The following is a 15,179-nucleotide window of genomic DNA, read 5'->3' on the forward strand; positions in this document are numbered from 1 at the left end:
CTGTGCAGGGATCTGACTGAACATTTGACCCAGACTAGTTCCAGGTTAGGAAGGAAGAGACATGACTTGCCTTTTGACCTCCACTGCACACTAGGTGCCCAATTGCTTACACAAGTGAGTACAGCCTATCTAAATTCTCTCTGGATGTTCTTTACACATATTGCAGCATACTATAAAGCATGCACCTCACCAATCAATACCTGCTGGAATATGAGACAGTGAGTGATTAAGGATGCAATGCAACACACACGTACCTAGGAGCAAGTCCCACTGAAGTCAAATGGTACTTACTTCTAAGCAGACATGTATAGGATTGTGGTGCATAAATTATGAGGGGTCTCCTACTGTATATTTCCTTACCTTTTCTGCTTTATAAGCTTGTTGTGGATTAATAATAATAATAATAATTTATTATTTCTACCCCACCCATCTGGCTGGGTTTCCCGAGCCACTCTGGGCGGCTTTCAACAAAATATTAAAAACAGAATAAAACTTCAAATGTCAAAAACTTCCCTAAACAGGGCTGCCTTCAGATGTCTTCTAAAAGTTGGATAGTAGTTTATTTATTGACATCTGGTGGGAGGGTGTTCCACAGGGCGGGTGCCACTACCGAGAAGACCCTCTGCCAGTTGTTAGGATCATTCTTTTACAGACTGCAAATGAGTTAGCCTCTATTGGGCACCCCCCTTTTTGCTGTACCAGGAGCCATCCTTTGCCATTACTACTGTAATAAAAGGAAACCAGAGCAAATGTAATTCTGGCTTTTCTGGTGTGGGAAAAAGTACAGGAGGTGTGAGCTGGTGTAACACTTGGGTGCATAAAGGAGGACTTCAACCTTGGGATCCTGTATGTACTGGGGGTTCCACTTTAAAACAAACCCCAACTTTCTACCCTGAGCATGGACCTGCTTTCCAGGTTGTTAAAATGTTCTGAGATATAGTTCACAGAACTAGGTCAAGATTGTGCTGACCCTGGAATATCATTATGGACTTCAGCTACCAAAGATACAAGTAGGCCAAATGATAGCTTATCAAGACGATGCAAACATGAAGCTAACCAGAGGGTTGCCTGCAGCCACTTTGCTGCTCCCATGGCTGTGTCTGCTGCACGACCTTGACCTAAGCCAAGATTTGGTTTAATCAGTCATCAGAACCGTGTAAAGAACATGTGAAGGTGTGTTCTTGGAGAGAGTGTAAAGAGAGATAAACGATGAGTCCCAATTCAGACAATGAGCTAACAATGAGCCACAGGAGCAAAGCAGTCGCAAGGTCCTTTCTGGGAGACTGCACAGTCAAAGGTGTCAGTTGGGAACAGCAGCAATATGCTTGTTGTCCGAAGCATAATCTCATAAGGTAAAGGTAAAGGGACCCCTGACAATTAAGTCCAGTTGCAAACGACTCTGGGGTTGCGGAGCTCATCTCGCTTTACAGGCCGAGGGAGCCGGCGTTTGTCCGCTTCCGCAGGCAGTTTTTCTGGGTCATGTGGCCAGCATAACTAAGCCGCTTCTGGCGAACCAGAGCAGTGCACAGAAATGCAGTTTACATTCCCGCCGGAGCGGTACCTATTTATCTACTTGCACTGTGTGCTTTCAAACTGCTAGGTTGGCAGGAGCTGGGGCCAAACAACGGGAGCTCACCCCGTCACGGGGATTTGAACAGCCAACCTTTTGATTGGCAAGCCCAAACGGCACAGTGGTTTAACCCACAGCGCCACCTGCATCACTAATAACTAGCCATTTAAGTTTGTATTCAGGGCTACTCATATTTGGGGCAAGCCAGCACTATTCTTCATGTGAATGTTATATATGAAGTGGCCCTCAGAATCACCATATGTTTATTTATTTTTTAAAGGCACTTTAAAAAAAGCTAGTGGCAGCGTTAAAAGAATGGTGGATGAATTCTGTTCTAGATATCTGATCTAACAAGAATGAGTTTATTTAACCTACTCACCTTCATCGTAAGTCCAATGAGGAATGTGAGGAGACAATGTACTGTGATTGTCACTTGAATTCCCATCATTACTCTGTGTTAGCTTTAAATTATCATGTCCTTGAAGGCTATCCACAACTGGCAGGGTTTCAGATGGAAAGGTACCGTTCTGGAGATATTCAGTCCCCAACGGTTCCTTTTCCGATGTCTGTTTTTCATCCAAGCAGTTCTCCTTGAGATCTGCATTCCAAATTGTTCTGTGTGGAGCCTTGTTCTCCTCTGGGAGCTTTGTCTTAAGTACTTCTGTGATTAGCTCTCCATTAGCTAAACCATCCACTCCATCTGGCGTTAAAGTGGGGGAACTGCACTTTATATTGAAAGACATGACTGACCTATGCATTTTTTGGTTCTTAGTCCGAGGTTGATCTACAGGCACTGAGAGAGACTTGTCTATGTAATATATTGTGTTTGGACACCGCTGGGAAATGCTGAAGTGAATGCTTGAAGTGAAGGAAATTGGTGCTTGTTTCTTGTGGCTGTTTCTTGGAGGGGTCCTTCTGTTCTCTTTATTTTCAGTGCTAGATGTGCAGCCAGATTGCTCCGTGCATGGCTGCGGACAGGGTTCAGAAACCTTTATTTCAGTGGCATTTCCATTTTGACAACATCTTTGTGCGTGGAAAGGTCTGCAGAGATGATCTAGCCCAGTCACATTTGAAGCAGGAGCAGTGTTCATTAGCAGCTTACTTCTTCCTCGGCATTTCAAACAAGCAGGGTCGGAAGCATCCACCTGCGTCATGCTGTGAGAAGGTGGAACGACTCGTCTAGCGGTGATTGTGATGGAAGCAAAACCTTTCCTCTGGCTCTGACACTGCGTCTCCTCTTTGGTATGGCAGTCTGTTCCAAATACATTGTCATCTGAAGAAATCTGAATTCCTAATCTTCTGGGAAGCAATATGAATGCTCTATTAATGTTGACTGAACTATGATTAGCCAAAGATTGGCTCATGCGATAAGCATCAGACTGGGTGATTACAGACTTCATAGGGAAAGGAGCCTTATTTTCTTTTGATTTATTCTCATCAATCATCTGTGAAATGAGTATAGACGAAATCATTTTTGTGTTTTGTGATGGCAGAGACTCCTGCAAAGGAAAATATCCAAATAATTAAAATGCTCTACAATAGCCACACACACACATTCTTTCCCTCCCCCTCTCTCTCCCCCCTCCCATTCCCCCCTCTCTCATGCACAATGATAACTAAAAGGATTTTGTGATAACATATAATAGTTCCACATGAGTCTTCTTACCCTATTTCCTGCAAATTTTCCTGCTTCTGCAGTTTTTACTTCCTACAATTTCACTTTTGGCCGTTTCTAAAGGAAAGGTGGCTAAAACCAACTGAGAAATGTCTGCCAGAACAAGAATGAAAACATGACCAATTTCATGTGCAAATTATACATTCATAGAGCAGTTTGAATGATTAATTGATTTGCTCAGCTGGGTATACGGCCCTGTGTTTGTTTAACAATGTATGTGCCAATAGTAGCTGTCAATTTCAGATTATAACCTACGCCACACTGCGCTTTCATGCCGATCTGCTGAAATATTAAAGCGCTTTAAGCACTTACGGCCTCCAAATGCATTGCAAAATGAATTACGTAGGTGGGCTGTGATTTTCTGTAGAGCATTTATGTGGGAGTTGGGTCAGTGTTGTTGAACAAAAAGCGTCAAGTATGACCAAGGCAGGGGGAAGGATTCTTCCACTCTGCCTCCCACAAACAGCATGCACATATTTCTATAGTCATTTTGGGTACCATTTATTTCATCAGCTCCTTATTATGCAATATTCCTTGGCTGAACAAAATATCCATAGTGACAACGAGGAGGCATATGCCCAACACTTACTAAAGGTCGCCTAGAGCCATTTCCCCCCCAACAATCACCATCTCCCTTGACAGAACCAGGATTTCCTTTAGTGCCTAGTTACCCTAACGCTATTTTCTATATACAGTTGTTATAACAATAGGCAAGTGACATGCTCCACAAAGCCAATCAATTGAATGCAGAAAAAAATGTTTTCAAATACTTTCCTCCCTATATCCTAGTCCTATAATTCCCTCTCAGCTGAAATGTGACATAAATGGGTAAAAAAAGGCAAACGAGCATCTACATCAGTAGATATTTCCTTTATTTCACTATTCTTTTCATCTCGCTATTTGCAGTGAGCTGTGTTTATTTTATGCTATATCTAGTCTTCTTTTATGCATGCTGACCACCACTGTGATATCTACATGCCTAAAACCAAGAAAGGAAATACATTGCTAGAATTCATTTACTGTTTTGCAGCAGCAATCTGACAGCCACCTCTGTAGGTTTAAGGAGCTAGTTCAATAGGATTCTATCTTAAATGGGTTTGCCCCACTTTAGGCCTCTTTGGGTGCTGTATTTATTTGTACTGTAAACAAAACCAGTGCTTTTTTCTTGGGGGAGAGGGGACACAGGGGTGCGCATACCCCTAAACATTTTGTGAATCTAGGTTTGGCCTCATTGAGGGGCAGTATTTCAATATGAGTAAGAAAATGAACATTTTTTAAAAGAAAAAAAAAGCACTGAACAAAACCATGGGGTAGAGTGGGGGCACACTACCAAGCCCACTCTCTCTGGTTTGTCACCCTTAACTGAGTTTATAGCCCTCCATGAGAATGAGTGTGAAAGTCTGAAGTGGGAACTCTGCTCACAGAGCCTTCCTTCTTGGTTTAGAACCCTGATTGTGGAATGCTTTTGATGGGATAAAGATGAGGAATGGGGAGAGGAGCACCTCCCTTTCCCCCTCGCATGTTTATCTTCCCAGGTGTAAATAGAACGCCCAAATGCAAAGAGTTGCTAGTTTGCAGGGAAACCTGCTCCATTGCCTTCCACAGTGATTTTACAAGTAGAAATCTAGCAAGTAAAGAATGCAGCTAAATGTTGGGGGGAAGCCTAATAGGAATAGAGCTCAACTGAATACTCAAAATAAGACATGGGTTTTCTTCTTCTTCTTCCCAAAATCACTATGCGAATCTGCAGTGAGTTCAAAATTAAAATTCACATTTTCAATGTGAAACTTTCCCCTCAGAATCAGTATGTTTCAGGCTTGCTGGTATCTCTCTCAATAGTTCAGGTGTTGGGTAGCCTTTAGTGTTCCTCAATGAGAAGATTAGGAAATTAGACAAGTTTCTTCAGAGACAGGTTGGTCACCACTACTGATCTACTGTGAACAGCCACAGCTGAATGTTCAGATGATACATTAAATGCATGGTCAGGTTTGTATGGACACTTTCTTTTTAATGGCAGCAGTTTGGGGAGGTGAGGGAGCCTAACTCTTTCCCCTCACAAACTTTTCGGGGGGGGGGGTATACTTTTCCAAAGCTTTTGTTTACTCCAGGATGTTGCCTTCTGGAGATTTCTATTGAAACAGGGATGGGAGATGTTAACTTGCTGCTTCTGCTTAGGGCACCCCACAGTTGTTATTTATTAATATTTTTTTAAAGAAGGGAATGCTGTGGACTAAACCACTGAGCCTCTTGGGCTTGCTGATCGGTAGGTCTGCAGTTCGAATCTGCAACGCGGTGAGCTCCTGTTGCTTTGTCCTAGCTAAAGATATGCAGATGTGTTCACTGATTCAACCAATCATCTAGCTCAGCTACCAAGTTTTTTTTGGCAGACAAGGGAGTGAAGAAACTCTGCCCTGGAGGTAAAAAGGTTGAAGGTCACTACTACAACAGTCCTGCCAAATACAAAATATAAACCATTAAAGAGCAAACATTGGAATGAAATACTAGTGGTTATTAAATATAGTTATTAAAATACTTGCTCAACGTTTTATAAGCCAGAGATCATTGGAATAGTCAACTCTGAAATTTGCTGAGGAGACTTCTGAGAAGTTTTGAATGAAAACTCATTTCAGTCAGATCTGAAAACAAAAAGATGGCATGACCACCAGCCTCCTTTCAACTGCCCCTTTGTTGTTTGCTCCTTCTGTATGTCCCACACAATCTACTGGGAAATTATGCAGGGCAACTCCCCTTTACACTAAACTCATCTCAACAGGGTTTATGCCAAAGAATTTCCCAATGTTAAAATCTCCTGTTAAAAAAATCAGCATGCAATGCAGCAGTAAAGAGTGATGCAGTGCAGTGATTTGGTGTGGGCGGAGGGGAGGTGACTGGAAAAAAGGAAAGGAAGCAAGCCCTGCTGCTTGTATGCAAATCTTTGCCCACAAATAAAGGGCCTTGTTGGTTCAGAGTCCCTAACCACTTGTTTTATTGTTGTGCAGTATTTATAAAATTGTAACAATTAATGAAAAACCCTATTATGACAACACAAAGTTCAACAAAACAAAACAAAACCTAACAAGAAGACCACTTACAGGCAAGCAGGATTCTAAGTGAGAATATCATTATAACTATTTTTTTCCCCTCGGCTGCAAAGCTAACACACAAAGTCATAGAGGGCAGCTCACTTAATTCTGACTGTCTTGCTGTGAAAGTGGGATCATTAACAGCTGTTTACATTCCGCTATGCAACAGTAAGTTACATTTTGCTATTTCTATACTGTTACCCATTTCTTCACAGAAGTTACCCAAATATTCTCATAACTGGCGGTTAACACGTTGCCTACGAGTGGGTCATGTGGGCAACTCATTCTGCAAAAAGTTTGTATGCATGATGCTGTACAGTCCTAAGAATCACTCTGCATGCTACCCTTGAATGCTAAGCATCTCCAGTGATGGCCAGTGAGGTGACACATAGGGAGACATCATGTCAATAAGTGGTGACCGGAGGTGGGTGGCTGCCATACCCTTAAGGACCAAAGGCCCAAGGTGGTAACCAAAGAAGGAGTTGCTAGAATCTGTGTACTGCGCAAAAGGACCAGCAGTGCCCATGTAGACCACTGACATCATCAACTGCACTATCCCTGGATGCTGCTGACAAACAAGTCCTCTCAGAGATCCAGAGAGGCCCAAGCCACTCCCAGCTTTTGAGGCTTCTAGCCATAATAAAAACTAAAAATGACAACAGATTAAAACAACGGTCTGTCTAAGGCAGGGGTTGTCAGTCTGCCATCCACAGGCACCATGGTGGCTGTGAAGGCTTTCATTGGCACCCCCAGCAGGGGCCCCAGACCCTGAGCTTTCGATTTTTTGAAAAGTAAGTTTCTAGCCCTTCTAGAAATAAAGTTATGAAGCAGTATGTGCTGGTATGCTTTTAAATGATTACTGTGAAATAAGCCAGGCTGTCTGCTTCTGGCTAGTAGTTGGAGATGCGATTGGTAAGTGAACTATTTGGACATCAGGCAATAGGAATCCCTGGAGTCCTAAAGAACTGCTGTTTCTCCCTCTTCTTTTCCTGCTTGAATCCACCCATTAGTTTTGTTTTGCTGCCTGTCAGCCACATGGAGCCGTTTAGGGTTGCCATATTTCTAGAAGTAAAACTCAGGACATAACAGTTGTTGAACTTTTTTTTTAAGGAAACCCAAAGTTTCAAAATCCCAGACAGTTTACTGATTTTCAAAAATTCCCTCCTGGACACTATTTTCGATCATTAATTCCCGGACATGTCCGGGACATTCTGGATGTATGGCAACCCTAAGCAGTTGGCAGGCAGCATGGGAATCACCTATCACTCATTTTGCTGCCTGCCAGCCACGTGGTACAGACAGCGGGTAGTTGCTTGATAAACCTTTTGAAAATGTGTGGGAAGAAACTGGGGAATCCTCCCACTGCTGCTGTGTTTATTTTGCTGTCTGTTGTCATGTAGAACAGGCAGCTGACTGAGATAGGCCTCATTTGAAAAGGAGAGGGGGAGAATAAGGCAACGCTTTCTTGTTTCTGCTGCATGCCCTATTGCAAGGATTGTTCCTAAGTTGTTGCAAGGGGCAGACCAGTGGTGTGTGGTGAAATTTTCCATGGGGAAACAGTTAGTTCCACAGGTGCCAGCTTGCAAAGGTGATGGGGGATGGGTTACATCACGCGCATAAGCATTGTGTGTCTTTCCCTAAGCCAGGCAGAAGCTTCCCAGGTTTTGGGAAGAAGGCGGGCAACATTTAGGGGACTAGCTTAGTCCCCATAGTCCACTGACTGCACATCAACTGGGACAGACCAGTGCAGAAGCATCATAACGATGATAGTGATAATAACGATCATATTTGTCTGGTAGTCACTGCTGCTTTGTGGGGAACCCATTTCAATGGTGTCATTGTTATCATCAATTTTTTCTTCCTGCCTTTCCTATAACAGGGATTGTTTCCAAGTTTTTTGGGGAGAGGAGAGGAGGGTGTAAAAGCAGAAACATTATTATCACCTCCCCATTCACCCTTCATTTTGACAAGCTTGTAGTTGACATTCAGCTTCAAACATCACACTAGTCTGGGCCAGTATTGTTCAACTACTATTCTGGCGAGTTTGTAATGTGTTTTCAGTGTGTTCTCTTTGTATTTCTATTCTTTTCTATTCCACAAAAGATAGCAAAACAACAACAACAACTTGCCAGCGAGTCATGTCTTTCCTCAATTCAAAAGTATTCCTGGATTCAGTTATCTTTTATTTCCTAGCTGTATTCTACAGCAGCACACCAGTAGGAGACCACAGTAGCAGTGTCTGGGGTAACACAGTAGCAGTGTCTGGGGGGCAAAGAATGTCCTTCCAACATATTTTGCTAACAAGAAGAATAAGAATATGTTTGTCCATATTTGAACCTTTTTATCTTCCCAACTTTTCTTTTTCTGCTGTTTTGGAGGGGGCAGTTATTTACTGTTAGGCTACATCTTTGGTGGCAGCCATTTTGTGACCGGCATGTTGGCACTTTCTTGAAATTCCCAATGTGCACCTCGAACCCAAATATCTGGCAACCACTGGACTAAGGGAAGAATCTCTTCTTATACACTGCATTACCTCATCACCCATGACCAGGTTGGCCAGCAAAGGACTGCTGCTAGTAGCTTGTCTCCTGGCTATGGTGTTTGGAAGCTGTCTCCTGATGAAGTGGTGAGTGGCAAGCTCAACACCTACCCACCCACTTGTGCTGCTGAACTATTCAAGGAACCTGTCTTGGAAATTAGGAATCAGGACTGGGAATGTAATCACTCTTTCTCTAGCAGTCATTGAAGAATGAAAACAAGATAGCTGACCCAGAACTACACTTAAGTTTCTGACATGCATTTTCGTGCAGCTATGTGCCATCTGTGCACACATTTTTTGCTATTGCCTTGAAAGGGTTACTAGCAAATCCTTGTGTGGGGCTGCACAACAGTGTGACTGTAATTGCAGCTGTGGCCTCAGTGCAATATTTTACTTATTTTAAGCGTTTTCTACCTGCTTTTCACTTGACAAGGCTTCCAGAGCAGCCTACGTATAATCAATACGAGCAATAACTTATCACTAAAAGTTTTTTTTTAAAGACTATTTGAAGAGGTGCAATGAAGGGAGTTTACTTCTTCCTCTCCTTGCTTCTAACAGCATCTTTGAAGAAAGGAGCGACTCTATCCCAGCTGGTGAATACTCTGCCTATTTTGTTGCACCAGGGCAATGATCAACATACAGCATCACAATGGTACTTCTTCTTTTTGTCTATCAGTTTTCAATTGGCTGGGTAGTCAATGATACATCAGAATCTTCTTGAGAAGGAAGAAGCCATTTTGGTGTTTGCAAGTTAAGTCACAGCAGCTTTTGTGCAACATGATGTGCCCATAGCTCTGTTCTCTGGAGAGAGAAAATCCATACCTTTGATAAAGACTGTGATGTTTCACTTTACTTCAAACTTTCTGCCTAACTAGGAACCTGGATGTTTCGTTTAAGGTTTGGGACAGACCTGGGTTACAAGCCAGACTTCTATTTAATGTAATTTCTCAAGAAATGGGGAGCAGCTGTTGCTTCTTTGTCATTTCACAGAAATCAGCCTTTTCATGCGGCATCACTTATGCTTTGGAATTCCCTCCCTATTAGCATCAGCCAAGTGCCTTCACTGTACTCTTTTTGTACCTGTTTAAAACATTTCTGTCTAGGCAAGCCTATCCAGATATGTAGATGTTTGTGTGTCTTAATCTTATAATTCTAATATTTGTCATAAACCACAAAGAGGTTTTACTACAATAAAGTGGTATATAAATTTTGTTAAATAAGCAAAATAAATAAATCCCCAAATTCCAGATGGGCAACCTAATAACCCACAGAACTTGGGAGAGACATTGGGCACTTTCAGACTGTCACTATATTTGGGTGTCAATCACAAATCAACGAATTCAGGTTGCACATAGCTGATTGGGAGGCCTTTGCACAACAAATCTTTGAAAAAGGTAAAGGTAAAGAACCACTGACAGTTAAGTCCAGTCATGAACAACTGTGGGGTTGCAGCGCTCATCTCGATCTTGCTCCCCCCCCCATCAGACTTTTTGCAGTAAGGAAAGTGAAGGGAAAATGCACCGGAAAGTGTGGGATAATGCAGTATCATTTAACCTCCCAGCAAACAAATCAGAATAATGCTCATTAAATAGCCAAAGTTGTCTAATCTCCCTGAAAACAAATCAGGATGAATGTTCATCTGCAAATACCCTTATTCAGTCTGCAATTCCCTTCTTGGAATTGAGTTTACAAGATCCAGACTAATTTTTGCACATAAAATAATAATCCTTGTCCCTCCACCCCACTGCTTTGTGTAATTTCTTACCTGATGAATAATACAGGGAAATGCCACACTTCTGTGACATTTTGGTTGGCCCTAATAAATCTATTGCCCAGCTGCGGATTTTGGAGGGGTTTTTTTTCTTCTTACGGACCACCTTTGGCTTCTGAAAAATAACCCATTCTCTGGAAGACCTGCCAAGGCCCTTGTAACACTGGACCAGTGATGTTTTTCAAGACTGTGATTTTCCTTCAAGTGCACTTATTGCTTTCTTTTCCCCAAGAACGTGGAAAGTATATGAATTAATAAATATCCTGCCAACAGAATTGTAACATCTTAGCTGCCACTTTATTTGACTTTTCTGCTGAGTAAGTGAAATCCAACTAAACACAAAACAAATAGCAAAACACTGCATACAGATAAATGATCATTTTTTAAAAACCTCAGTAGATTCCGCTGACAACTATGGAAGGTTTTGTGTGTTGTGTTTTGTTTTTACCTTTGTGAAGCTTGACTCATTCTTTGCTGCTGTGTTATACTGAACAGTTTTGCATGCTTCCCAAGCATTAATTCCATATTGGTTTTCTCTTATTCCTAGAGAAAAGAGTGAAAGATACAATGTTATCTAGCAATCACATGAAAGTATTGTGAAATAAAGTTCATTTCTACACTTATGAGTAACATCATCTAATGGAGAAGATCTGGATTGCATTTCTCCGAAAAATTAGGGTGTATTTAGCCATATTTGAAGCAGTTGAAATCCCGCTAGGAAGCCTGTGTGGTAATTTCTCAGTCTGTTTTTAAGACACTCTTCCTGTGAACCAAGAAAATTTTCTCCTGAAGATTCTCAGTGGACAGCCTTTGTTTTGGGTTTTGGGTTTGAAAAACTACCCTATTTTACACCAGGAACAAAGCTGGCCCAAGGTGAGGCAGAACAGCAAATGTTGCTCCAAGCTCCACTCTGAAGTCAAAGTGCAAGGCTAGTCAAGTTATCTTGGCACTTCAGGCACAAAATCTGTCAGATTTCTCTCCCTGATGGTACAAATACATTTAAATCATGAAAAATTACCTGCGCTTTATTGACAACCAAAGTCAGGATGGTCCACAGACCTGAGGTGAAAATGAGGTTTGTAGAAAAGTTCAAAGTATTTTACAAAAAGAATAAAAAAATTAAATTAAGTTCATAAGTTTATTGTTCTAGCCAAAGGCCACAACAAACTTGTACTAGGCAATAGTATTAATGAAATAACACAGAACATACATCCATAATATAAAAATCCATAATATAAAGAAGACTTGGCAAAAAAAATGGATAAAAGCAAAACTATTTAAAATATTAAAAAAATTAAAACTGGCAATAAACTAAAAAAAACACATATTGCTGGGTAGGCTTTTCTAGACAAAAATGTTTTTAGCAGGCACCGAAAAGAGAACAGCGATGGGGCTTGCCCGACATCAATAGGCAGGGATTTCATGCTCACTCCCCAAGAGTTATGGTATGCACAGCACTGAGGCTGTAAAAAATCAATAGCAAAGGCACAGGAAGCAACTCATAAGCATCAGGTACCGTAGTTACTAAGCACTGGTGTCCACATAACCTTTGACTCCACAGCCATGTCTTGGTGATATACTAGTACAAAATGTTATATCTGAATTGATGGCACAAATAGGGTTTTGCCCCACTAGACAAGGCTTTTGAGTAGGGTTGACTGGAACACCTCCCTCAGTGAGGCATCTCAGAGACAAGACATGTTTTTTGATTTGCTGCACTGCTTTTTGCTATGAGGAATAAAGACAGGCCTGTCAAAATGGACACCCAAAGCAACGCTAAGGGGATTTTTTATTTCTTAGCCTATTTTCAGAAAACAAAAACAGTCCATGCCAAAGAGAAGCAGTTTCCAGTGTCACCTAAGGTAAACCCCTCATTATACAAAATTGCAGCTACCTTCTCAAATGCCATGTGCAAAGCAGAAAAGGTGACTCAATAAAAAGGATGACCACAAATTTCAGGCATACTTTAAATGTGCTTCAAAAGTATGCTGTGTATTCAGCCATACATACATGTTTTTGCCCAAATAGGACGATCCATCTTGATACAGGGGGAAAATAACATGTGAAGTGTGACTCTTCTAATACATTAGGGCCCATCTCAAAAACTACTTTTTTAAAAGAAAGAAAGAAAAAGAGATAGAGAGGGAGAAGAGAGAGAACATGGAGGAACATGCAACTGTTTCGTTCCCCATTGCTAAAACTGTAAGCTCCTTGGAGAACTGACTTATCTTTGTTTTCAGTTCTGCAAAGCATTTAAAGGCACTATGCAGTTAATAATACTAGCAATACTTCCCGAGACTGTTTATCTAGAATTCAAGAGTATTTATCTTCCTGTCTAATTCACAGGAGACTTTGGGTGCTTTATAAATTACAGAGGGGAGAGTAAAGCTCACCTTCACAGATTTCATGGATCATATTTCACTAAAGATTTAAGGACCACACAAGGCAAATAAATTGTAAATTCAAAAAGAAGTAAAATTGTCACAGTTAAAGATCTGGGATATTTCCAAGTAGACAATATAGGTTTTCTGCCTCTTGCTACTCTGGCAAAAGCATATCAGTGAGGTTTGAGTTAGGATAGAATGTTTACCTTCTATGTTACCATGACACTTGCACTAAGATTCCATTTTCAGGACTTGCATGATAACAAGGAGCCATCATTTTGCTTTGACTCTTATGTCACAGGAAACTTTTAAAGCAGACAGTCAATGCTCAAAGCTAGAGTCAGACTTTTTATTTCACAGACAAGGGTCATTGCTCAGGTATAGAGTATCTGCTTTGCATACAAAAAGTCTCAGGTTCAATCCCTGGTATCTCCAGATAGGACTGGGAAAGACTTCTTGCCTGAAACCCTGGAAAACCCCTGCCAGTCAGTGTATACAATACTGGGCTATTCAGAATGATCTGACTTAGTATAAGACAGCTTCCTATGTTCCTAGAAAGCCACTCCCGAACTATGGAGGGGGGGGTTGCGGGGACTCAGGGATCCCATCAATATTCATATATGGCAGCACCAGCCAATGGGCTGCTGCTGGGGGCGGGGCTACCTGAGGGCACTTAAGGTCAGGGCAGCCCGGGCTCGCCCCTTTTTCCTCCTTTGCAGCAGCCGCGGTTTCCCACCCACCCACCCTTTAGGTATGCATTCGGACTTTGCTGTGGGCTTTGGCTGGTTGCCGCAAGGGGCCTGGTAGGAGTTTTTCCATTTGGCTAATTGGCTGAATTTTGAAGCCACTTGGTTTTTTCGCCTACCTCGTAGCAAAACGTCACAACTCTTTGGTTTTGGCGGTTAGGCATTGGCCGGGGGATTGTTATGCAAATGAGGTCGGGGGGGGAGGATCGCCATCACCTCCCCCAATGCTTGGAGGGTAGTTCGTTAAAGGACTCCGGGGGGCGTCGCCTCGTCCGAAACCTACGGAGGCTAGGGCCTAAAGCGCGCTCCCGAGCGGTAACCCCTTGGGGAGCGCCTACGGATGTACATCTGGGAGGCTCCCCCTGTTGGTGCTTAACCCTCCCCGGTTAGAACCGGATAGACTGTTAGGGCCAATGCCTAAGGCCAATACCGCTCTTACCTGTAATCAATAAAGTTGTGGCCATTTTTCGCCCATCAACCTAAATTCTGGTGTCCGGTGTCTTTATTTATTCCTTCTGGGGAGGGGGCGGGTATCGCCACGCAAATACTTCTTCCATCCATAAAAGGCTTTTGATCCAGCAGATAGATCCTACTGGCAGAGAGGGTAGGGGAAAACTTTTTCCAAATCCCCCTTCCTTGCTCCAGACACTGTTGCTACCTCCCACAACATTCTGGATTGTCACCTATGCCCAATGTCCCATGCACCAGTACTGCAGAATAGTTGCAAGAATAGGGCTGGGACAATATCTGGTTTTCAACATCGCAATATATCACCAGCTAAACATCACAATATGCCAATACATCACAATGGCTGAAATAAGGATAGAAAACTACGTAAAGGCAATTTTCTTTAAGTGGAATTTCATGTTTGCAGGGGTGAACTTTTTGTGAGGGTTTGAGTGTTTTCAGGCTTCTGTGCTCTGCTCACGTTAAGCAATGGGAAACAGCAAGCAGGATAAAGGCTCACTGCTTTACGGAGAGAAATTGACTGAAGATAAACAACCTTGCAGAAGAACGGGGAGACAACCGCACTCCCTCATGCTGTAGCACTCAGCATGTCTCTGTGCCTGTTGTTGTCAGAACCTGTACGTCACATGGACCTAAAGGCCAGCACATGTGTATCTGTTTGTTACACAGGGACTTCCTTTATAACATCTTAATGCTGCAGTGGTTAAGCCTGAGGGGTTCTAGATAGCACAGAGAAAGCCTAATGTACAAACTCCCAGGTTGATATCTTCAAGAGGAGAGCTTGGCATTACAGCAAGGATTATGTGATAGTGAGCTAGAGAATTGATTTTTTTTTTAAAAAAATTAAACTCTATAAGTTCCCCCCTCCTATTACATCTTTCATACAGCAAGTAATAATACAGGATTACCAGGCAGTTTCCCTGCGTTCCTTACATATCCTCTC

At 42.2% G+C, this 15,179-nt stretch overlaps 1 protein-coding gene across 2 annotated transcripts in view; it reads right to left on the reverse strand.

The window, feature by feature from the left end:
* The window catches only part of LOC309532517 ((E2-independent) E3 ubiquitin-conjugating enzyme FATS), an 87,270-nt gene that overhangs the window by 42,045 nt on the left and 30,046 nt on the right, over positions 1-15,179 (reverse strand). Inside the window, exons 1-3 of one of the 2 annotated variants that reach the window (XM_082222859.1) lie at positions 13,032-13,187; positions 11,087-11,181; positions 1,950-3,069 (exon numbers count right to left, since the gene is read on the reverse strand). In XM_082222859.1, the coding sequence (XP_082078985.1) occupies positions 1,950-3,069; positions 11,087-11,181; positions 13,032-13,053 (1,237 nt within the window). In that variant the 5' untranslated portion in view covers positions 13,054-13,187. Of the gene's footprint in view, positions 1-1,949; positions 3,070-11,086; positions 11,182-13,031; positions 13,188-15,179 lie in introns of those variants that run through there. The other variant, XM_082222858.1, reaches the window with a different exon arrangement.

The sequence above is a fragment of the Podarcis vaucheri genome (assembly GCF_965113315.1).
Source record: "Podarcis vaucheri genome assembly, chromosome: 5".
NCBI lineage: Eukaryota > Metazoa > Chordata > Lepidosauria > Squamata > Lacertidae > Podarcis > Podarcis vaucheri.